Raw genomic sequence first — 24,000 nt, forward strand, 5'->3', positions numbered from 1 at the left:
CAATATATATATATATATATATACATATATATATATATATATATATATATATATATATATATATATACATATATATATATATATATATACATATATATATATATACATATACATATATATATATATATATATATATATATATATATATATATATATATATACATATATATATACATATATATATACATATACATATATATATACATATACATATATATATATATATATATATATATATATATATATATATATATATATATATATATATATACATATATATACATATATACATATATATATATACATATATATATATACATATATATATATATATATATATATATATGTATATATATATATACATATATATATATATATATATATATATATATATACATATATATATACATATATATATATACACATATATATAGATATATATATATATATATACATATATATATATATATATATATATATATATATATATATATATATATATATATATATATATATATATACATACATATATGCATCCACACATCCAGGACCTCAGACAGTTATTTCCTGAAATGCATGTTCAGATTAGCCCCATCCCCATGTCTAATGGGATTTTAAATGTGATGCATTGAGAAGGGTGAGGCGTAAACTAATCAAAGCATAAACGAATCAGCTTGGCAGAGGCATACACTCTACCGAGTGCCATTCTAATTATACACACGATTTATTTAAATTTCTGCTGAAGTGATGGTTGTATTTTTGCTTGGCCATATCCTGGAAATTTCGGCGGGGGGTGGATTGCACCTCCATGGACATTAAATTCTCGATAAAAAAACACCCTGGATGATTTATAGCTCAAGATGAAGACTGGAACAATAGTTCAGTGTTAGCATGCTTACATTATATTTTCAACAGCAAGTAATGTGCTTTCAGGTGTTGAAAGCATGCAGAAAGTGAAGTTATGCCTCAGCAAATCAAAGCTTGTCCTTTTTTGTGAAATATGTCCCAGTCTTACATGCCACAAAACCCAGGAGTAAAGAATCATAATCAAGTCGATGAAACTTGCATAACTTGAAAACACTATTATCATTTGATTGGCCAGATGAACAATCTTGTGGTCCTCCCCAATCATAAGCACATGCTGGAAATGTCATTGTCATGACCATCATCATCATTGTCGTTTTAAACATCAACGATTGATGGAACAGAAACTTAAGGGAGGACTTAATTGAGTTATCGCTCGTCCAAAGGCTTACTTTAAAAAAAACTCACCGGATATATGATGTTTATAAGCAAACTGTGCAAGCAAGCAAGAATGCAAGCTTAGCATTCCCTCCGGATAGCTTACTTCTCAAAATAACGCAGCCTGCGAAGTACCAAGGCAGCAGGTTGTATTTGGAGCCCAGTTTCTGGGGAATAAATCTCAGACTAAATAACCCAGAGGCAAACTGGATGTTTATGAGTCATGACTGCATCATGCACAGGATAGTGCTTGGATCTCTGTTGCATTTTGGAGAGGAAATATGAGATCAGTAAAACTTATTTTGTGCATTGGGAGATAAAAATATGAACAATGCTATGAGCCACCAATTTTAGCATACATTTCCTGCTTTCACAAAAAGCAGGTGAAGAATGATTGCTGATCTTAACGCGTGCTTCGGGTCATCTGGATAACTCAGTTGTTCGTATTTTCATTGCGAACATATTTTCTTGCAGCTTTAAATCCCCGAATAAATGTATTCCAAACTTGAAGGGCACTCGGTGGAGTGCATACCTCCACCACATAATGCCTGATCCATGAAAGCATATCGGGCCCAATACATGTTTGAAATATCATGTGATACAGTACTATATCGTTTTTGGCCCGATTTCTCAATATTGAAGAATCACTTTAAAAATTAAATAATTCTCGTATCTAGATCCTAATTCGATCTTCACCAAAATTGAGTCAACTCTTCCTTATCACACACCAAGCATGTCCACCAACTTTCGTCCAAATCCATTCTTAACTTTTTGAGATATTGTGCTTTTTATCATTTTGGCCCTTTCACTCAATGGTGAAGAAGCACTTAAAAAATTCTTGTAGTCGGATCTGGATCCGGATCTTCACCAAAATCTAATCAATTCGTCCTTGTCACACACGCAACCTGTCCACAACTTTTTGAGATATCCTGTACACAAACAGACAGACAAACAGACAGACAGAAAGGTGTGAAAACACAACCTCCTTCACTTTCGGTGGTGGAGGTAATAAAGTTGTTAATTTGAGTTCATGCCAGTTGCAGTGCTACATGGTGGAATGTGCGTGCTGTTCTTCACAGGTGACATTCTACAATGATGGAAATACAAAACATCCCACCATTGCCTTTCATAAGCTTTGCCACTAAAGTCTATCAAATAATGTGGAAATAAATAACAAATGTAATGTATAGTATGGGAAATAGTTTGCGATATTCATTCATTCATGCAGCACTAAAACCTTCCTAACAACTCACATTGGGGTCCGAGCATACTTGACACAGTTGCTAAGTGCGTGTTGGCGAGAGTATGCTGTATTATTAGTTCGAAATTTATAACTGGAAGGAGGAAAAGCAAATATATCAAAGAAGTTTGTAGTTGGGAGAATCCATTTTCACTAACATTTCAAGAATCACATAATTGGAAAACACAAAAGCACAATCAAATTAAGGTTTTTGCCAAAAAATGGGAAAAAGGCTCGAACAGCAAGTCCAGAATTTCAGCCACGGAGTGGCTCTCGCCAGGGTTCATTGTTTTGTTCTGTAACAACAATCCAGGGTTTGTTGGGGTTTTTTTTTTTAAATCGAGAAGAAAACGTAAATTCTATCATGTGATAAATTCCATTAAAACACGGATCCAATGATCCATCGGACATTTTATAATCATCTACTTTAATAGACCCATCCTGCTACTTCATAAGTTGTGAACAACTAACGAAGGAGCATGCACATATTATCACATACTGGACAAGGATATTAGGAGACACAAGTGTACTTTTAAGTGAATTAAATTACAACTGTATTTGTAGACAATGTTCAAACTTCACAGTATATATTGAATCCAAAGCTATAATCCAAGCATCAAGAGCTACGTTTGTAGATGTAAACAGGGTGAACACAACATATTCCCCAGGATTTCATAAACACAATGTCAGAACATATATATATATATATATATATATATATATATATATATATATATATATATATATATATATATATATATATATATATATATATATATCTTCTTCTTCTTCTTCTTTCGGCTGCTCCCGTCAGGGGTCGCCACAGCGGATCATCCGTATGATCCGCATAGTGATTTGGCACATGTTTTACGCCGGATGCCCTTCCTGACGCAACCCTGGTCGCCTCTTACGACACAGGGATATGGTACACCTATTTTAACCGGGGTATACACCGGCCCAGTACACTGGTACTCACTTCGCCGACCTCGGAAGGATGACAGGCTGAGTCAACCCCCTGGTGTATTAATTCAGTGGCCGAACGGGGCTTGAACTCAGGACCTTTTGGATCCCAAGCCGCTGCCCTAACCACTGCGCCAACACCAGGCATATATATATATATATATATATATATATATATATATATATATATATATATATGTATATGCATATGTATATATATATGTATATATATATATATATATATATATATATATATATATATATAGTTACGGATTTTAGAATCCGGTCTGATGAATGCATCCACACATCCAGGTCCTCAGACAGTTATTTCCTGAAATAGATGTTCAGATTAGCCCCATCCCCATGTCTAATGGGATCTTAAATGTGATGCATTGAGAAGGGTGAAGAATAGATCCCCTCTCTTATGGGAAGCTTTTTTTCTTTACGACAGACACATTTACACACATTTCTTTCGCAACAGTATTATGTCCATGTATTTCTTGTCCAGTATGGGGGGACTCTGCGCCCGCCGAGACAGATTGATATATAAAAAGAATTGGAGAGCTTCGTTCAAAAAGGAGAAAGAAAGCGAGAGAGGAAGCGCATGAGAAGAGAAGCAAGCAAGAAGTTGGGAAGTAAGCGAGAAAGGAAGCACGAGCGAGCAAGTGCGAGCGAACAAGAAGCGGGCAAGCGCATGAGAGAAGAAGCGGACAAGCGAGCCAGAGTGTGAGCGTGCAAACAAGAAAGCGAGCGAGCGTGTGGGTGTCTGACCAGCACCAACAATGAGACTATTCGTCCTTTCCAGTGCTTGAGCAAGCGAGCATATGGTGTGTGCGTGGGTGTGAGCAGCACCGACAACGAGTGAGGCATGGGTCGGTCGCCAACAAGTGAGGTGCAGGTCAATCACCAACGGACCGTATGGGTCACTGGACATCAACAGTTTCGTGAAGTGTGAGGAGCTGCCCGTGTCACAGCACCAGGGTCTAAATACACGACAGATGATCTCAGTGCCTCCCAGACGTCGACTGGCATTCAAGGTTGTTAGTGAGTGGGTGCTCAGCAAGGCTGGGTGCTGGCGACGGAAAAGACACACACACACACACACACACACACACACACACACACACACACACACACACACACACACACACACACACACACACCAGGACGTTTTCACTTCACAGACGACTTCTCTCTTGTGAGCGAGACGACTGTTTCCCCCCCCCCCCCCCGAATGATTTGCTGGGTACCCCTGTCTGTGTATAGTTGTAAGTCAACACCTGATAAGCATCTGCTCTCTGTCTCTTTCCTGTCATTTTGATTGATTTTGCCTGCTTAATTATTCATTTCAGTTGCTTTGGAATTTATTCATTTCTTTACCTCAAGAAATAAAAAGTTATTTTCATTTATTTATTTTATTATTAAAAATATTTGCCGATTTCCAACCTGTCCGGTTTGTCCTTTCCTTCCATTGGACTAGCATTGTCCGAACTGAGATAGACTGGGAGGTAATTACCACAGATTTGACCAAAAATCGTCAGCACGCACCAGCGGTTAAAACGCTCGGCCACCCTAATTAAAATCTAATCGAGATATCATTGGTGCTTTACCGAGGGCATGCTTCCCGCTCAGGTAACCACGTGACCTCTAGTTAAATGGCATAATTAGACGGTGGACACTGGAACTCGTGGTTAACTGGGTGGCGTTTGTGGTTCTAAAACAACCCACCGTACCACAACGTTAACTGTGAGCGGTGGCCACAGGTCCGGCTCTTCCGAGGACAACCAGGGATTAATCCCCCTGAGTGAAAAGCTGGTGTCTCAGCACCTGTGGCTGCAACAATATATATATATATATATATATATATATATATATATATATATATATATATATATATATATATATATATGTATAAATAACTACAAAACAATTGTTATGATCTTGTCAATATTTTCAAGTGTTTGTTTGTGCATCTGTGTGTTCCTTTGTGTGATATTCTTTCACGGCTGAACAGTAGCACCTCGAGGCCCCAAATTTTAGGTGTAGACACTTCAGAATCTGGTTAAGGTCTTATGCTTCCACACGTTGGGCCTTGACATCTTTTTTGAGGTCACCAAAGGCCGCTATAAATTGTATACATGTATTGGGATGAGGGTTCAGGCAGTTCTGTCGCCGGCCTGCAGCCAAAAGGCCAATAACTCACTCAGCCAGGCAGCGCTGGGTATAAGAGGCCCCCTTCCCCAACGGTATCCCCTGCGAGTCAGATATCAACAAAAGTACAAAAATACGTCCACCCACATGCACAATTGTACCTCTTAACAGTTTCCAGTGTTTTTTTTTTTGAAGTCACTGAAAGGGAATCAAGTCCTGTTAGAGCATCTTCCTTTTGTGGAAAATACAGCGGATCCTTGCCAAAGCATGTCTTTATGCTCAATGGTTAGAAATATATTCCTGCCCTATGGCAAAGCATTGATTCCATGCAGCATGATATACATCAGCCGGCAATCACTCACGCGAACAAAGAAAGAATAGAACACTTGTCTGGTATCTTTCATGCAAAGGGTCTCCGTGAAATAATTCCACAAAGAAACCACTTTAAAATTCCACAGCAGTGGAGTATTCTTAATTTTCCATCGACATAAATGTAGGGAATACACAGAAAAAAAAAACAACAACAAATGCATTTGAACAGCAACAAGGTAAATGGAAAAAAACGATGAAATTTGAACTTTGTGTCAGAGGAAAGTTGCTTGCATTAGCCGAGCAGAAGCAAAAAGAGGAATAAAACAGAAAATGAAGAAAAAGTGGAAGCATGAAATGTGCTTTTGTTTCATCATGCCTCTGATTATAAAAGAAAACAGAACTGGAGTATGTTACATTTGTGAGCAGCTTGCTATGGCTTGCCAAGCCAGCCGTTCCGTATCAACTGCTTTGCAAGCCCCAGGATATCATAAGCGCAAGGTTTTTCTGGAGCAAGCAATCGAGAGAGGTACTTGGCAAGTGGTAAGGGCCCTGTCACACCTTGACGTTTTAGCCAGCGTATGGCAAGGTATCAAAATGTATGTAAAACGCTGGCGTACGCTGAACTATTGATGTTTTTTTTTCCAGTTTTGGACGTATTCATAACGAGTTGGATGTATGCATAACGTGTTAGTAACGTACACAGAACGTTTCGATAACATATAGATAACTTATATCAACGAATGCCGAGCGTGTTGTCGGCGTTCAGAACCTATGCCCAACGATAGTCTATCTTATGCATAGCACGCGGCAGCGTATCGCCGACGATCACGTGTCGTAGGCTATTCATAGGCTGCGGCTCGACGATTCAAATCATAACTGCACTCGACATCGAAGTGTCAAGCCGCTGTCACACCTTGACGTTTTAGCCAGCGTATGCCGACGTATGAAAAATTTGCCGAATACGCTGGCACACATCGAATACGTTATGGGTAAGTTTTGTATACGTTGAGAGCACGCTGAAGTGCGCTGGCATACGTCGTAGTACGCCGAGTGCGTCGACAAATTTTCCGCATGTTGAAAATTTTTCGACGTACTCGGCGTATGACGCATACACTGGCCATAAGTTGTAGGCACGTTACGCAATCGTTGACACACGTTACTTGTAAGTTACTCATAAGTCGAAACACGTCGAGGTAATGTTTAGCGTAACCGAAACTTATTTCTAACCTATGAGTAACATGTTGTAGGCACGTTACGCAATCGTTGACACACGTCGACACATGTTACTTGTAAGTTACTCATAAGTCGAAACACGTTGAGGTAATGGTTAGCGTCAGTGTTTCACACTCCCTGGTTTTTTTTTTCTTTGGTATGACTGTGATGTTGACACTTCGAATTCTAGTGCGGTTATGATTTAAATCGTTGAGCGGCAGCCTATTAATTAGATTATATTATAACCGCACGAGAAACGAAGTGTTAACGTCACTGTCATACCGAAGCGGAAAAAAAAAAACAAAACAAAACAGGGAGTCTGGAACACTGACGCTAACCATTACCTCGACGTGTTTCAACTTATGAGCAACTTACAAGTAACGTGTGTCGACGCGTGTCAACGATCGCGTAACGTGCCTACAACTTATGGCCAGCGTTATGTGGAACGTGTGAGACATACGCTGGCATACGTCGAAAAATTTCAAGCATGGAAAATTTGTCTTACAGCTCGGCATACTACGACGTATGCCAGCGTGCTCTTAACGTTTACAAAACTTACCCATACGTATTCGACGAGTGCCAGCGTTTGAGACAAATTTTTCACACGTCGGCATACGCTGGCTGAATCGTCAAGGTGTGACAGGGCCTTTAGCGAGCTGCTTGCAAACGGAACGTACCCAACAATGGCCGCCGTGGTTGGATTCAAAACGGTTGGTGGCTATGTGGAGTGCTTGCTTGAGAGGTTTGAATCAAGCAGGCAGCTCGGCAAGTGATAGCAAGGTGCTCACTAATGGATCATGTCCCTGGTTATATAATACCCAAGTATTTTATATCTGATCAGCTCTTTGCATCCTGATTTCAGCACTTTATACAATTAATACCATGATAATTGAGTGAGAATAACAACAAAACAAAGCAGGAAGAATCGTATTTTACAATAGAATATGAAATATAAAGGACATTGAAGACGTGAGACAAGTATTACCAGAGAGTTGGTGTCAAAGCCACCCAATGCTCGCCTGGTTTACATTTATCGTTTTTAAAAGACGAGTCTAATAATGTTTTTTTTAAAATAAAGCATTGCAGTGAAGTCTGATCCAAATAATTTTAAAGCAATATATGTATTTGTATATTGTAATCAGTATAAAATAAGGTGGTAGATAAAAACATTAGAAAGGAAATAACTTGCACCAAAAACTTTTACATTTTCACGCTCTCGCTGACGCTGACGCTGACTCTCACGCTCACGCCAGGGGTATCGCAATAGCTCTCTGTTCTTCGAACAGGCAAGCTAAAAAAATAGTGTGGTAGATAAAAACATTAGAAAGGAAATAACTTGCACCAAAAACTTTAACATTTTCACGCTCTCGCTGATGCTGACACTGACGCTCACGCCGGGGGTATCGCTATTGCTCTCTGTTCTTCGAACAGGCAAGCTAAAAAATAGTGTGGTAGATAAAAACATTAGAAAGGAAATAACTTGCACCAAAAACTTTAACATTTTCACGCTCTCGCTGATGCTGACACTGACGCTCACGCCGGGGGTATCGCTATTGCTCTGTTCTTCGAACAGGCGAGCTAAAAACGAGAGAGTTCACAGAATACCTCACCCCATCAGGCCAAGTCTCAAAAAAAGGACAAGGGACTTCAGTGGAAACTGTGTATTGGAAGAAGAAAAAGAATCTCAAAGCTCCCCTGCTCTGCGAGTCGAAAATCTGATTGATCAAGACGGTGTACAATTTTGCCCAAGTACTGCGAAGCTGAAGATTTTTGGAAATGTAAACCAAGCGATTTGTGTTCCACATTGTTCAAATATATAATTTAATGGAAATAAAATACAAGTTTTAAAGTTTGCATTGTCCAGGCTCCATCCCTCTCACCCAGAGTGGCATGAACTTGTTTCACCACAGATTCCATGATTTCTCTGCAGTTAAGATCCAGATCCTGACAGAAAGTAATTGCACACTTCTCTATGTGTCGATGAACATTTGTGCAAAATTTGATGTGAATCCGTGAAGAATTGCTTGAGAAATAGGTCAGGTCAGGTATGGGGGCATGTGCCAGAGATGCACGTCACTGCGTCCACTTTCCGCCGGTACTCCAGGGGCCTCCGTCTGGCTATTGAGAAATAGCGAGCGTGCCAAAAATTGGCGGAAAGCAACATCAGAAGAACAACAAAGAAACCGCATGATTGCATTAAGGTTCTGCTTCCACACAACTTTCATAAATTGCCGATAAAATTTATGGTAAAGTGGAAGAGATGTTCAAGATATGATTTATTCAACCCCTGAATGAACTTCCTGTTTCCTCCTTTTCGGAAATGCTTCTCGTAGTTTCGAATTACTGATTCGAACAGCGCCAATGCCATTTTTGGACGAATTCAACATCATTCTGAATTGACATGTCCTGTCACGGTGAAGGAAAATCCAAGATGGCCACAACCATGAAAATGAAGATGGTGTCACATGACTGTGGCTCTGATACCCTCCCCCCTCCCCCACCCACTCCCTATTGAGGCCATGATACACTGGAAAACACTCCCCCACACCCAGAGTCACATATTTTGTATACGACTCCATAATACTGACAACAAAACAAGCATGAGATTCACCTGTTTAGCATTATTATCCGAGTACGTCGCTCATAGAGGTGGCATCGAAGGTGCCACCTCTATGAGCCATAGAGGTGGCATCGAAGGTTCAAATCACAGATATGTTGATTTATCCATCATTCCTGTAAATATTTGTGAAAAAAGTGCAATGACATCTCGTAATGTTATCATCCTGCGTTTGATATGTGTGCATAACTCTCCACCATGACACATTGATCACTGTATTGAAGAGGATACAGTATAAAACTAGAAGGGCCCTCGGTAGAGTGCATACCTCCGCCACACAATGCCTGATCCACGAGAACATATCGGACCCGATACATTTTTGAGATATCGTGCTATATCTTGTTTTTGGCCCTATCTCTCAATAGTGAAGAATCACTTTAAAAACATTTATAGTGGTCGGATCCAGATCCTGATCTTCACCATAATCGAACCAGTTCAATCTTGTCACACTCCCAACCTACCCACCACATTTCACCCAGATCTATCCACAACTTTCTGAGATATCCTGCACACAGACAGACAGACAGACAGACAGAGAGGGGTGAAAACATAACCCCCTTCACCTTCGGTGGTGGAGTTAAAAACTTTACATATAAAAGAGAAAGGTTATCAAGCCCAACAAAAGTAAGAAGGAAGGTAAATTCATACAAACTTTCTTTTTGGCAAATACATATCATTTGAGAGAAAACTGTATGTCTACATCAATTAAACGTTGAAACTGGTAAGTAGACTGTTTTTGCTTAGTTGGAGACTTTGAAAGCAAAATCTGAATGATGTATTCCTTTCTCTTGTTTAAAATACAACCAATGAAGTAAGGTTGGTAAAGGAACAGAAAATTATGAGGTCATTGATAACACTGAACAACAAAATTTTTTTTACTGGAGATGTGTAAAGTGATTTAGACTAATTTGGGTACGCTGATTTCAAAAATCATAACCGTTTTGCTGTATCACGTCAGGATTTTCAGTAACAGAAATATTCCCATTGCCTAGAAGTCAGGATTTCAATGAAATTTACAAAAATTCATTTATTCATTTATTTCATCATGAATGCTTCAAAATTATAGAAATTACAGAAAAACTCCACTAGAATGTAATTAAAAATGCTTTAGGCATTTGGCTTTGCGTTTGTGCTGCTCTGTGTCAGTTTCACGATGCAGGAACCAGCAGAAATCGCCCATCATGTTCGGGTTGTGCCGCCCTTGGTAACGCGTCTCCATGAGTGAAATCTCTTGGTGGAATCGCTCGCCGTGCTCGTCCGAGACTGCTCCCAAGTTGTCAGGGAAGAAGTTCAGGTGCTGGTGTAGGAAATGGATTTTTAGGGACATCCTGGAGCCAAGTTTCCTGAAGGACTCCAGCAGCTGCTGCACTATTTCTTCATAGTTGTCCGCGCGCTCGTTCCCCAAGAAGTTGTCCGTCACAGCTTTGAAGCTCCTCCACGCTGCCAGCTCTTTGGGGTTTAGAGTTGTCGGAAAAGTTTCGTCCTTCATAATCTGTCGGATTTGCGGTCCAACAAAGACACCAGCCTTGATCTTGGCCTCCGACAAGGTGTTGCCAAACTTTTCCTTGAGGTATAAAAACCCACGCCCATTCAGATCCATTGCCCGTACAAAACTTTTCATCAAGCCGAGCTTTATGTGGAGTGGTGGAAGGAAAACCTTGGCTGGGTCGACAAGGGCGACATTCTTCACGTTGTGTCGACCAGGTACATGCTCTTTTCGCTCTTCCCAATCTTTCTTCGTCCAGTGATTCTTGTCGTCTCTGCTATCCCAGAGACAAAGGAAGCACATGTATTTCGTGTAGCCTGACTGCAGCCCTAACAACAGCGCCACCACTTTCAAGTCTCCGCATATGTGCCAGTTGAAGTCATTGTACTTGATGGAATCAAGCAGCTGCCGCATAGTCTCATAGGTCTCTGTCATGCCGAACGCGTGAGCCAGTGGGACTGATGGTTTCTCGTTGCCATTGTGGAGCAAAACAGCCTTCAAGCTGTTCTTCCCCGAGTCGATGAAGAGGCGCCAGTCTGCAGGATCGTGATCACACCCAAGTTCTTTCAACAGACCGTTGATGTCACTGCAGAATGTCATAGTGTCTTCCATCTCAAAGAACTCAGCCATGTCTCTGTGACGTGCTCTGAACAAGGATATCTTGGTGTTAGGTTCAAGTAGATTCCACTGCTGCAGCCTTGATCCAAGCAGCTCTGCCTTCGCCTTTGACAGCGAGAGATCTCTTACAAGATCATTTAAGTCTCCCTGGTTCAGAAGGTGTGATTCTTGAGTGTCGGGTTCAAAAGGTTCATCATCACCATCCCCTTCACCACTGCTTACAGCTATGTTCTGATCAGCTGGAGGTGTTGGAACGGAGTTCTCATCATCATGAAGCACAGGTTTACGAGCAGAGACGCAGTCAGCGTACTTGATGTGACCTTTATTCTTCTTGTTGAAGCCGGCGATGCTTGTGCAGCAGAAATAACAATCATCATGATGATTCTGCGGCTCACGCCATATCATGGGCACCGCAAATGGCATGCTCGCGCGCTTGCCCACCAACCACTGAGTCAAGGTTGTGTGACAGCTTGTGCAGCAGATGTGTGGTGCCCAGCTCTGTTCTTGGTCCCCCACCTTACACCCGAAGTAGTGAAAGTAGGCGGCCTTCATTTTCACTGCTGTAGATATACTTCGCTGTTGATCTTTTTTGGTATACCGACCACAGACATAACAGAAGTTGTCAGGATGATTGGTACAGGAACGCCTACTCATCTTTATCTGAAAGAAAGAAATATAACACAAGTTAACAACAATTGTACGAAATAGACATGTTAAAGACATATGTAAATTTCATTGAAATCCTGACTTCTAGGCAATGGGAATATTTCTGTTCCTGAAAATCCTGACGTGATACAGCAAAACGGTTATGATTTTTGAAATCAGCGTACCCAAATTAGTCTTAATCACTTTACACATCTCCAGTAAAAAAATGTTTTTGAAATTTGTTGTTCAGTGTAATGAAGCCTCAATGGTTTTGGTGGCTGGCTTACGATCTTAGAGTCCTGAGTTTAAACCCCTGTCGTGCTGTTATAAATAACACCAAGTGGTGTTATTCAGACTGTCATCCTGAGTGTTATTCAGAATAACACTCAACCTCCTTCTGAGGTTGGCAAAATTAATAACAGCTTTCTGGGAAGAACGAGCCATTCGAGTATCCTGAGTCAGAGCGGTGACCCTTCTCCAAGACTGTGTCCCCTATCCAAGGAAAACCTGCTTCGGCAGCTTGATGCGTCTGAAGATGCGAAATAAATGGTTCAGATTCTTATTTTTCATTGGTGATGTGTGACATCCAAGGTGTACTAACAGGTGCTTCTTCCCTGCTGTTTCCGTGTAGAAGGTGGAGACATTAGCTCTCACACTTGTAAATTAAGTCTCAGTTGGTGGGTGAGAGAGCTTCCTGGAGAATTCAGAAGCTGCCTGAAATGCAAACACCTGGCATGAAAAAGGTGTCAGTTGCAGAGAAATATTGTCATCTCCAAGTTGTTGAGTTCCTCATCCTCTCTCCTGCACCCCAGCCCCTCACTCCCTCATACTCCTCGATTTATGATTTTAAATCGTTTTTGTTGTTGCATTTTTGCTTCTTCCCCAGTTTTCCCTTCCACTTCTGTGATTGTGTTTGTGCTTGTATCCAGCTTGCTCATGAACATTGAATAATTAAATAACCCGTCAAAGCCTTTGCTGTGGTTGCCAACATATATTTGTTTTTCTTTGCTATGTCATTTTTAAAGGCTGAGGGTCAAGCAAAGAAGCAGCACTTGCCATTTCAAAAAAAAAGTCTTTGGCATGTATGACTCGGTCAGGGTCGGGTGCGAACCGCTGACCTCCCATATTCAGAACGGATGCTCCAACCTTAAGCCACCGATTATGAAATTAGCGGTCAACAACAACCAAAAAAAAGATCAGGCATCTTGAAATGAACAGAAAATTAGTTGCACGGTGGAGTGAGTATTGCCCGTGGAGAGTATATAGTGGTCCATACTCTTGAACAGAGCATTGGAACTGCCAAAGCAGTTTTTCCTTGGCTATTTGGCACAATCTTGGACGGGTTGCCACACCGACCATTTCTTGGAGCACAGCTGTGCCAATGATGCTGTGCCCCTCCACCAGTAGACTGGTGCTCATTTCATCAACCTCAGGAGGATGACAGGCTGTCAACCCCACTTGGTGTTAATTCAGCAGCCAACAGGGCTCAAACTCAGGACTCTAGAATCCCAAGTCAGCCTTCCAAACCACTAAGCCAACACCAGGCTTGGAGATTATATACAAGCTTAGTTATAAACAAAAGACCAGGTAAAAATTTTACCACCCTCATGTTTTCTAATAAATGTGCATTTATAAACTTGAAGCATTTATATATTATGTACTTCTGCTCAAGGTGGAATTGATGGAGAAGGGGGTGAGTTTCACAAAAAGAAAATAGAGAAACAAAAATGAAAGGAATTCTAAATTGGAATCACCACCAACTAGTGTAAGTGCCCAACAAGGCACGTTCTCAGATCCTTGTTCACCTGAGACATACCTTACAGGGTAGCCATGCTAGTTGGTGGTTCATTTATTTTTCATCTGGATCTTCCAAACTACAACTCAAGTTTTGCATTGAGGGGGAGACTTGGGGAAATGGAAAGTGGGACTTTGGGGAAAGAGGAGGTAAATTCGATTGTGAGGAGGTGGAATGAAGAGAGGAAGGAGGAGACGAATATATGAGGAAAAGAGGGAGAAATGGGGCAAATAATTGCCCTTTGCGTGCACATAATATGTGCCTGTGTACGAGACCTTAATAAGTATACAAGAGTTGGGGGAATAATAATTTAAAACTCGAGGGCTGCATTCGCTTGCAGCGAATACGTATTTGGCAACGTCATGAACTTTGACGCCTACCGATCTCAGAAGATATAGGTCACACAACTTTGGTCAAATAAGATTTTTTGTAGGCCCTGTTGTGCCCTATCAGAAAATATCAGCGGCTAACCTGTATCTTTCCGTGGGGCGAAGATATGGGGCAAAATGTGTTTTTGACGTTTTGTGTGACCTTGACCTTAACCTTGAGAATTTAAAGGTCAAAAGTTGACACTGCACTTTCTTGAAAGCAGCCCATTTCAAGAACATAATTGTTAGTGCTCCTAGACAAAAGCCCAAGGAGGAGTTTTAGGGCAATAGATGTGACGAAAATAATGAAAAATAAACCAATGTCACCCCCAGGGTGACCCGTATCTTGCCAAAAGGTGACCACGTGTGACTTCTATAAGGTCACACTGAGGTGAACAGAGGTGCTATCCACCAGGAGCGACTCCTTGAGGAATATCTGCCTACGAGAGATTCTGATGAGAATCGTTCTAGAGTAACCATGAAAAATATGCGTTTGCCTCATAACCTCACCAAATGACGTCATAATGTCTCAAGCTTGACATGTCTAGAAAGCACTCATCGAGGTGTTCAATTTGAGGTATGACACAATATGGTTCCTAAAACTTGAAAATTTGACCTTGGGGTCAAATATGTTTGACCTGAGGTGCTAACCATGAAGGTCAAGGCCAATCGCCACCAAAAATTAATCAGCTGAGCGCCAGACCATGAACTATATTCCCATGAAGTTTGAAGACGATCCGATCAAAATTACTCAAAAAATAAGGGTTTCGTCGATTCCCCTGATTTGCGACAGTGACCTTGACCTTTGACCTTGACCTTCAAAATTGTGCACTGAAAGGGACCTCTATAGGCCTCTGATATGCGAAGTTACAAAAATTTCCAATGATAACTGTGCTCTGCAAAATTTTTTATACGTGATTACAGACAGACAAACAAAAAAAACAAACATACAAGCTGACTAACATATGTTGCAAAAACTTCGTTTTGGCAAGATAATAATAAAGAATTCCAGTAATAATAGTGTATTTGGCATGGAATTGCCAAATACAATTAATATTAAAGTCTTGTGCTATTCCTAAAAAAAACAATTAAAACAATCAGCATCGAAAACATGTTCAAAAGATGTAGCAGAAGACACTGAAAAAGGATTGCTTGTTATGCATGCCGAGTCTTCACTAAATAAGATTTGTTTGTTGATGATTTTCTTCGCAGAAAAAAATTCCCCAAAGTAAAATAAGAGAATGCGAACGGAAGTGATCTTTGTTGATCATGAAATCAGAGCTGAAGCACAGCGAGGAAAAATAGTATAAAAGAGGCAAAGCTGTGACGTATGCATGAGTCCCAGGATAGCCTGCCAAAAGTTGAAGCTGCAAAATGTTCTGGCAGGAACTTACCGATGACGTGGCGCTATGCCGGCAACAAATGTGGCTCAAAGACATGAGGGAGCACTTGTGGGGTGGTCGGCCAGCAGACATCATGGGTGCTTCGAGTGCAGCCTAGCTACACACAGTTTCACGATATACTTAATCACCTCTCGTCCTTATTCAACATTAACTCTTTGTGGCCTCAATTGCAGGCTGAGGAGCACATAATAAGAATGTATTGTTTGGACTCGCAAAGAGGATATGAGATATGTATGTTTTAGTTGGATTTTTCACAATGTATGAATCAGTGAATGGGGAGTATTTAAAACGAACACCGAGCAATAAGTTTACTCACATCAATGAGGACGTGTATCAGGTATGCACATTCTGTCCAGGTGCCAAGGCAACGGCATGGTGCTGTTATACAGCATCTCATGATATTCCAGAGAGTTCAGAGAACAAATTACCCTGCATTGTCTTGAAGAATGTCATTGTCTGATGGAGTACTGCTCTCCCCTCTGGGCTGGTGCTCCTGCCTCCCACCTTTCTCGACTTCACGCTGTCGAAACCAGGGCTTTTAAGATCATTGGCATCTCCCGCAATGAAGCTGAGTATTTGGGCCTCTCACTCAATCACCGCAGGTTGGTCGGTGGTCTTTCTGTCTTCTACCGACTCCTCACCAGCCTTGCCCCCCCTGCTCTCTCTGCGATTTGTCCCAACCACATTTCCACAGGGCGCTCAAGGTCCGCCAACAACCCCCTTCTGGTAAAACTACCAAAATCACGAATCACTGCTCATCTTCACTCTTTCATTCCTCTTTTTTCCCGCCTTTGGAATAAACTTCCTCACTCTATTCTTTCCCATTCTTCCCTTCAGGCTTTCAAAACAGCTGTTCACCACCACCTCTTATCTTCCCCCATCCAAATCCTCGATCTTTTCTACCCCCGATAATCCACCCAAGCCCACTTCCTTCAATTCTCCTGCTTTCCTTCCTGAAAGTCCCTTTAATGTCCATCTTCCCCTCGCCATGTTCCCCGTCCCATCCCCATCCCTCTCCCTTCCACAGTTCACCTGTGTCTGTTCCCCAATGTTTTGTCCCTTCCACTCCCGCCCCTCTTGTCTCATGCCTCCTTGCTGTGAGTTGTGTGTTAGCTCTCATACGAGCCTCGACCAAGGTATACAAAAAAAAAAAAAAAAAAAAAAAAAAAAAAAACAAGGACGTGGGCGGGGTCTACGAGCGGAAAATTTGATTCATCGTTATGATGCGAAATGCTGCAATATTTTGTCCAAGTACTGCTAAAGGGAAGGGTTTCGAAAGTGGAAAGAGGTGATTTGTGTTCTGCAGTGTTGAAGTGTATAATTCAATTGAAATAAAATGATTGTAAAGGTTGTAGAAAAAAAAAAATCTGGAAGTTTTCTGCCGTTGATGCAGCGTCTGATACGCCGCCTTATTTAGCACGTTGCATTAGTTATATGTGCCTGTTGTTTGTGTCCTTTGTGACATCCTTACAAAACAGGAAGTTTCCTGCTTGGAATGATTTTCAATTTTGTTTGACTGCCAGACGTGCAGACAGAGTAAAAAAAATAATATTATATCTCACTTCTTTCTGCACATGCGCAGTTGGAACAGATTCAGAGCCAAAGTTCTGCTAAACTACAGGTTTGTTTTCTGATTAATGTTCAAAATATAGCATTCAATTGAAATCAAGTACTTCCTTGATCATAAACACGTTTTGCAGACAGAAGGACAGACATACAGATGTAGGTGTTGGCGATAGCTCGCCTCTTCTTCACGAAGGATACCGAGGGGTATTTAATATCCACCTACTAACGTCGGCGGATGAGACACCCAGTTTAACGTCCATCAGAGGTCTGGTACACACCTCGATGCATCTCCCTGCATGTGAAACACCAGGATGACAGCTTATAGCTGTGCTGAGATTTAAACCCAGGAGAGACAGCTCATAGGTGAGTGTGCATTAAAAATGAATAACTTCTTTAAATCCACATTCAAAATTTATCGGCTAGGTTGCTTCGTTTGAGTGTTCAAAAGTACGCATGTATAAAATACAATATTATATATGGATTTCATTACAATAGCAAAACTAGAGCCAAACCACACTTGGAAAATGTAGTAAGTGTGCACGACTGAGCCTTTCAACAGTTGAGGGAGATCATTATCCTGTAGTGGACTGGAATAAACTGGTTTACAGTAAAAAAACAAACAAAACAAAAAAAACACACACAAACACACACATTGCCAGGAATAATTGGAATAGCACAATCTCTCTTACCTGCAGACCAGGGTCTCCTCGTGGTCCTCTGAGCATTTCCGTAGCAAGATGTGCAGGCAGTCGATAGTTTTGGATGTAAGACTCCATATTTGGTGGTATTACAGAATCCCCTTGCTGTCCAAGAGTGTCGTTTGTTAAATAATCCTTCCTGTGACCTTTGGAGCCCCGGTGAATCTGAAAAGTACTTGAAGATGACAAATCTTGCTCCTTCATTAAACCATCTTCTGAACTCAAGTGGTTGAGCGGTTGAGGGTGTTCTAATAAGTTGTGCAACTTGAGCTTTCGCCGGCGTCGAAATTCTGGTCTTCGTTTTCTTTTCCGCTCACCTCGACTCCGACCCTTAACATTATAACTGGTTTCAGTGTCATGCTCCTCTGTTAATCTTGATGCAGTCGTAGGTATATCAAACACTGGCTCTGGTGTTTCAGGCTGAAAACCTGCATTTGAAAGATTTGCTGCCCATGTCGATGATTTTCTTTCAACCATGTACTGCATTAAGTCAGAAGGTATGCTTTCAGTTTTGCTTTTTTTCTCATTGGACAAAACAAATGATGTATCTGGAATGATTTCTGATGGTGCATGTGAGAGTGGGTAGGGCCTTGTGAGCCGGTAGTTGTCAGCATGACGGCACTGCTTGCGAATATAGTTGCAGTAGTTGGCAGCAGCACGTGCAGATGGTACCAGATCCAGCTGGCACACGGTACCCTCAAACGGAGTGGCATGGCGTGTGAGACGTCCCAACCTCATCACAGAATCAGCAGCAAATTGTGACGGCTGCCTGGAAACCACAGGTCGAGTTTGGCGTTCTTGACCACATTTAGTGTAAAGGTCAGCACGGTGCTCACTCATTGCAAGCGCAAAGGTGTGCCAATGTCCATCGAGGAAGTTTGAGTCAAAGACGGCCACCGGTCGGCTCACGATATGCAAAACCAAGCGACCCGCCATAAATTCAATGCCGAATTGCAGCTTGTATTGCTTGCTGCGCACAGACAGTAGAAATACACCTCCAACGCCATCAAAATTTCCATGAGATCGAATAGCCCCAAGCAAACCCAGTGGCCCATTGCGAAAATGAGGAAGAACAGTCACAGCAGGTGCAGAGACTCGGGCTGACCGTGTCAGGAAAAATCCCTCGGATGATGGCAGAACTCCTAAATCGGCCAATCTGTAAGATGCATTCGGCTCCAATGAAAGACCTAACCCCGCTAAAAGGTCCACATCTGTGGGTAGGGCACAAGGGATCAAAAGCATATTGTTATTAGCACCGGATTAGGGGGAAGACATTGTAATTTTTGTAACATGATTTATTGATGTATGAGTTATTTCTACGTTATTCAGTTAATGTCTTTCATGCTGTCCATTTTGGAACTTTATGGCCAAGACACAAGATTTTGCCTCCAGCTTGGTTTTTCTAATGGACAGAGAGAACCACTGTGCTCGCTCAACTGAAAATGGGAGGAAGGAATGCCCCCTTTGCCCCCCCTCCCAACCCCCTGTGACACACTTTCCCCTTCACTCAATCAAGTGGTGCAAAGCAGGAATAAAGGATAATGGATTCAGGTAGAGGAGGGGGGGAAACAAAGGGGATCAGCAGACAGAGAATCTCTCACTGAAGAAGGCTGTTGGGAGTTATAATAAGTGACATGCCATGGTCGTTTTCTTTGCAATCGACTATGCCAGGGGAGAGGGTAAGGGAGTGATTCACCTGGGCTAGCAACGAGGCCTGTTGGCAGTGAAAAGCTCAAGCTGAAAGAGAAACTGCTGGCACCTGGCTACAGTTCCTTGCAATCGGGAGAGGATTTTCTGTTCTATTCATTCTCCCGTAGCGGGGAGAGAGGCCAGCCAGCCATACATGATCGTGTTTGCATCGACTTCGCCTCTGAAAGGCTGAAGCATGTACCAATCTAAAATGTGTTTTGGGATATACTCCTTGATTCACTCCTGGTTTTTCTCACCCTCACTGAAATTAAGGTACTCACCCATAATCATAAAGGTAATGACCGATTGACTTCAGCAAAGTTTGCATCATGGACAAGAAGGCTTGGGATAAAGTTCTCTTTGTGTGCCTTTAGTGTTATATTTTGTGTTTGGTGTTTAAGCATTTCTCTCTGATGCGGAGAATGGATGTAAGAATCTGGGGTCAAGGTATCTCATGCTCTATTAAAGTCCAGTGAAGAAGCAGTCCACTGTTGTGACTTAGTGCAACAAATTACAAAGCCGACTTGATAAATAGGCACTACCCTGATTTTCCCCCACATTATTTTTGCCACATCATTGTATTTGCTTCTTCCATCTCATTCTCCCATGAAACAATTAAAAACAGCTTGTTTGACATCACAGTCGAAAGATTTGCCTGATAACCATAAAGTAGGATCTGAGTAGGAAATCTACTCAGATCTGAGTAGGAAATCCAATAATCGGATTCTTTACATTATTGCAGAAGAATAAAAAATATACATTGATGTAAATATACATACAAGACCTTTCATACATACAGTATGCTGAATATACACACAAATGTACGTTTTTTTGGTGGGGGAGGGGGATTTAATGTTCAACCATCTTCTTTTAGAGAGCGTTGGTGCTGGCAAAGCAGTTTCTTGTCTAGTGTTATACTGGGTGTGGTTTGCCATTGCCTTCTCAGAATTGTTTGTCCATGCTCTATCCTTTTAAATGCTGAAGAGAGAGAAGAGAGGAGAGAGAAGAGAGAAGAGAGAAGAGAGAAGAGAGAAGAGAGAAGAGAGAAGAGAGAAGAGAGAAGAGAGAAGAGAAGAGAGAAGAGAGAAGAGAGAAGAGAGAAGAGAGAAGAGAGAAGAGAGAAGAGAGAAGAGAGAGAGAGAGAAGAGAGAGAGAGAGAGAGAGAGAGAGAGAGAGAGAGAGAGAGAGAGAGAGAGAGAGAGAGAGAGAGAGAGAGAGAGAGAGAGAGAGAGAGAGAGAGAGAGAGAGAGAGAGAGAGAGAGAGAGAGAGAGAGAGAGAGAGAGAGAGAGAGAGAGAGAGAGAGAGAGAGAGAGAGAGAGAGAGAGAGAGAGAGAGAGAGAGAGAGAGAGAGAGAGAGAGAGAGAGAGAGAGAGAGGAGAGGAGAGAGAGAGAGAGAGAGAGAAGAGAGAAGAGAGGAGAGAGGAGAGAGGAGAGAGGAGAGAGGAGAGAGGAGACCTTTTATATTTATATTAGATTTTTTTTTTAACAAAGCCTTTGGTATGGCTTGGCCGGGGTTTGAACTACCGACCTCCAAGACTGAGAGTCGATGCTTTAACCATTATGCCACACAGTCTGGTATGCATACATAGAAAGCATACATGTATGTACATACAAAGACTGTGTGGTGATTTTTTTATATATACATACACATATTCATGCGTAATCAGGCAAAAAAGAATTTCTCTTTGTTATAGTTACCTCTGCCACTGAAAGTGGACAGTGGCTACATTTTCATTCCTGTTTGTCCATCCGTCAGTCTGTGAGCACGATATCTAAAAACGTTATGGATGGATTCAGACAAAACTTAGTGGACAGCACTTGGATGTGTGACAAGGATGAATCGATTAGATTTTGTTGAAGATCTGAATTAGACATAGGAAGATCAATTCAGCTCAAGAGTGAGCAATTCGCTTAACACAGAAAAAAGTTATTTAATACCAGACGAGGTGGTGTAATGGTTGGATCATCCATCAAAGTCGGTGGTTTGAACCCTGACCGAGTCATACCAAAGACTTTGAAAATGGTAGATGCTGCTTCTTTGCTTGATGCTCAGCATTTAAAAGGATAAAGTATGGACAAACAACCATGGTTTGGTTACCATTGTATCAAGTTTGCTAGATACAATTTTCAGTTTGGTAAGTGCAAACAAAGGTCCTTGTGCGGAAGTCGTATTAAAATACTGTCCTGGAAGGAATTTTCTTTCCGTTCAAGATACAATTTTCAGTTCTGTGCTGCACTTTTGAGTATTCTAGTCTGTGTTTGATTTTCAGTCTGATTAAAACGATTGGATTTGTCCTTTGCATGCAGGACTTTGCACGACAAGGCGCTCCATTCCTTGGATGTTCGTTATGCTGTGTGTTTGTATGAGCAGGATATCTCAAAACGTTACGGCTGGGAGATGTTAAAGGTCCCACATTGTCTTTCCCAAAGAGTTTATGAGTTATCTCCGGCACCCTGAATAAATTACAAACTTGTGCCACTTCAAATTGAACGTTTGGTCAGGGCAGCTGGTTAGTGAAAGAATTGGGTTAAAACATTTCCCTGGCCGGCCCCACAAGAAAATGGAATCATTGTGGCCATCAAAAAAGTATGAGTTGAAATCCAATTTTGAAGCAACAACCAATTTCTTTTTATAATTATGACATAATATTTTAAATAATGAATATTATTGCCAATACCAAAATATTTCGTTTTAATAAGGAGAAAATCGAATGGCAAGAATAAACTTTTTTGATTTTAAAAGAACCACCTGCATATATTATGAATGTAAAAATTGTGGAATTTACACCAACCTCCCCCACTTGGTACCCCCCCCCCAATATTTCATACATTCCCTATCCTTTATATTACTCTTATATTCCACCCAATGTCGTTTCCATTTTCTTATTTTTCGATGAAATTGAAGCTCATTGAAAAATCGAGGTGTTCAATGAGGCATCGAGGGAATGAACAAACAGGTAAAGAGGAAACGACAGAGGAAACACAACAACAAACTCTCGGAAGGCCGACAAGAGCACGAAACGCAGTCTGGATAAGGACAGTCCAACCAGGCACAACAACACTCAAGAAGACATGCAAATATATTAGATCAACAAATTAACACCAACAATTAACAAGACAATTCCAGAGCAGGTATCCTCAGCTTTCCAGGATTGCCTACCAGAGTATACAGGGAAGATGGCATGTGGCTGCAGACATACCCTGAACCCTTCCTTTTCTCAATCCTCTCTTTCCTTCTTTAGATTAAGTTCATCTCGATTTGGATTATGTTCTTAATTTGAAGTTCTGCTTTGTGCCAGGAAATACAAACTATGAATGCCAAAAGTGTGAAACACAATCACCCGGACATAGTCGGTGCACTATTCCGGGATGAACACTTTTGTGGCCACTGTTGGCTTGATATCAAATTTATTCTCTTTATCCGGTGTGGTGATTCAACCATCTCCACACTGGTCTAGTGTCACAAGTTTCATGGTTAGCAATGGCACTTGTCACACATAGCCTTGTTTGGAGTCATACAAACAGACAAGGAAGGTAGCCAGGATTGTAAATGTTTAAATGTTGACAAAATCAGATCCAAATTAAAAAAAAAACAAAAAAAAAATCAAATCTAACTTACTGTCTCCATTTTTGTGTCTGTTTCCAAAATGAACTAAATTAAATATTTCCAACTTTGAAACAGATTTGGAGGACTCTAAAGGAAAACAAAGATTGCTCAGAACATGTACAAAAGCAACAGTGAGAAAACACAACTGAAGAACAACAAACTGTAAGTTTAATGCTTTAATAACAATTTGTTCTGGAAAGTATAGAACAAAGGGCTTCAAATGTCTGCCACGCCTCGTTTACACCAGAAGTAAACATACCCTGATGAATGTTGAATTTGCAGAGATGCATTGTTTATCCTGTCTGCGCATGCAGACCAACATTGTAACCTTCACAGAGTGTCGTACTGCAGACCCAAACATCAACAATTATGAATGTCATGAGCAACTAG

At 41.1% G+C, this 24,000-nt stretch overlaps 1 protein-coding gene across 8 annotated transcripts in view; it reads right to left on the reverse strand.

Annotated features, from left to right (window-relative positions):
* LOC147027127 (uncharacterized) overlaps positions 1 to 24,000 on the reverse strand; it is a 389,612-nt gene that overhangs the window by 295,552 nt on the left and 70,060 nt on the right. For all 8 annotated transcript variants that reach the window (XR_015058689.1, XM_085883308.1, XM_085883307.1 and 5 more), the window contains exon 3: positions 18,305 to 19,524. Coding sequence is in view for 7 of the 8 variants with exons in the window: in XM_085883308.1 (XP_085739434.1) it covers positions 18,305 to 19,524 (1,220 nt within the window). In the remaining variant the exon portion in view is untranslated. The remainder of the gene's footprint in view (positions 1 to 18,304; positions 19,525 to 24,000) is intronic.

The sequence above is a fragment of the Eptatretus burgeri genome, chromosome 5 (genome assembly GCF_056783735.1).
Source record: "Eptatretus burgeri isolate ZD-2024b chromosome 5, Ebu_testis_v1, whole genome shotgun sequence".
Taxonomy (NCBI): Eukaryota; Metazoa; Chordata; class Myxini; order Myxiniformes; family Myxinidae; genus Eptatretus; species Eptatretus burgeri.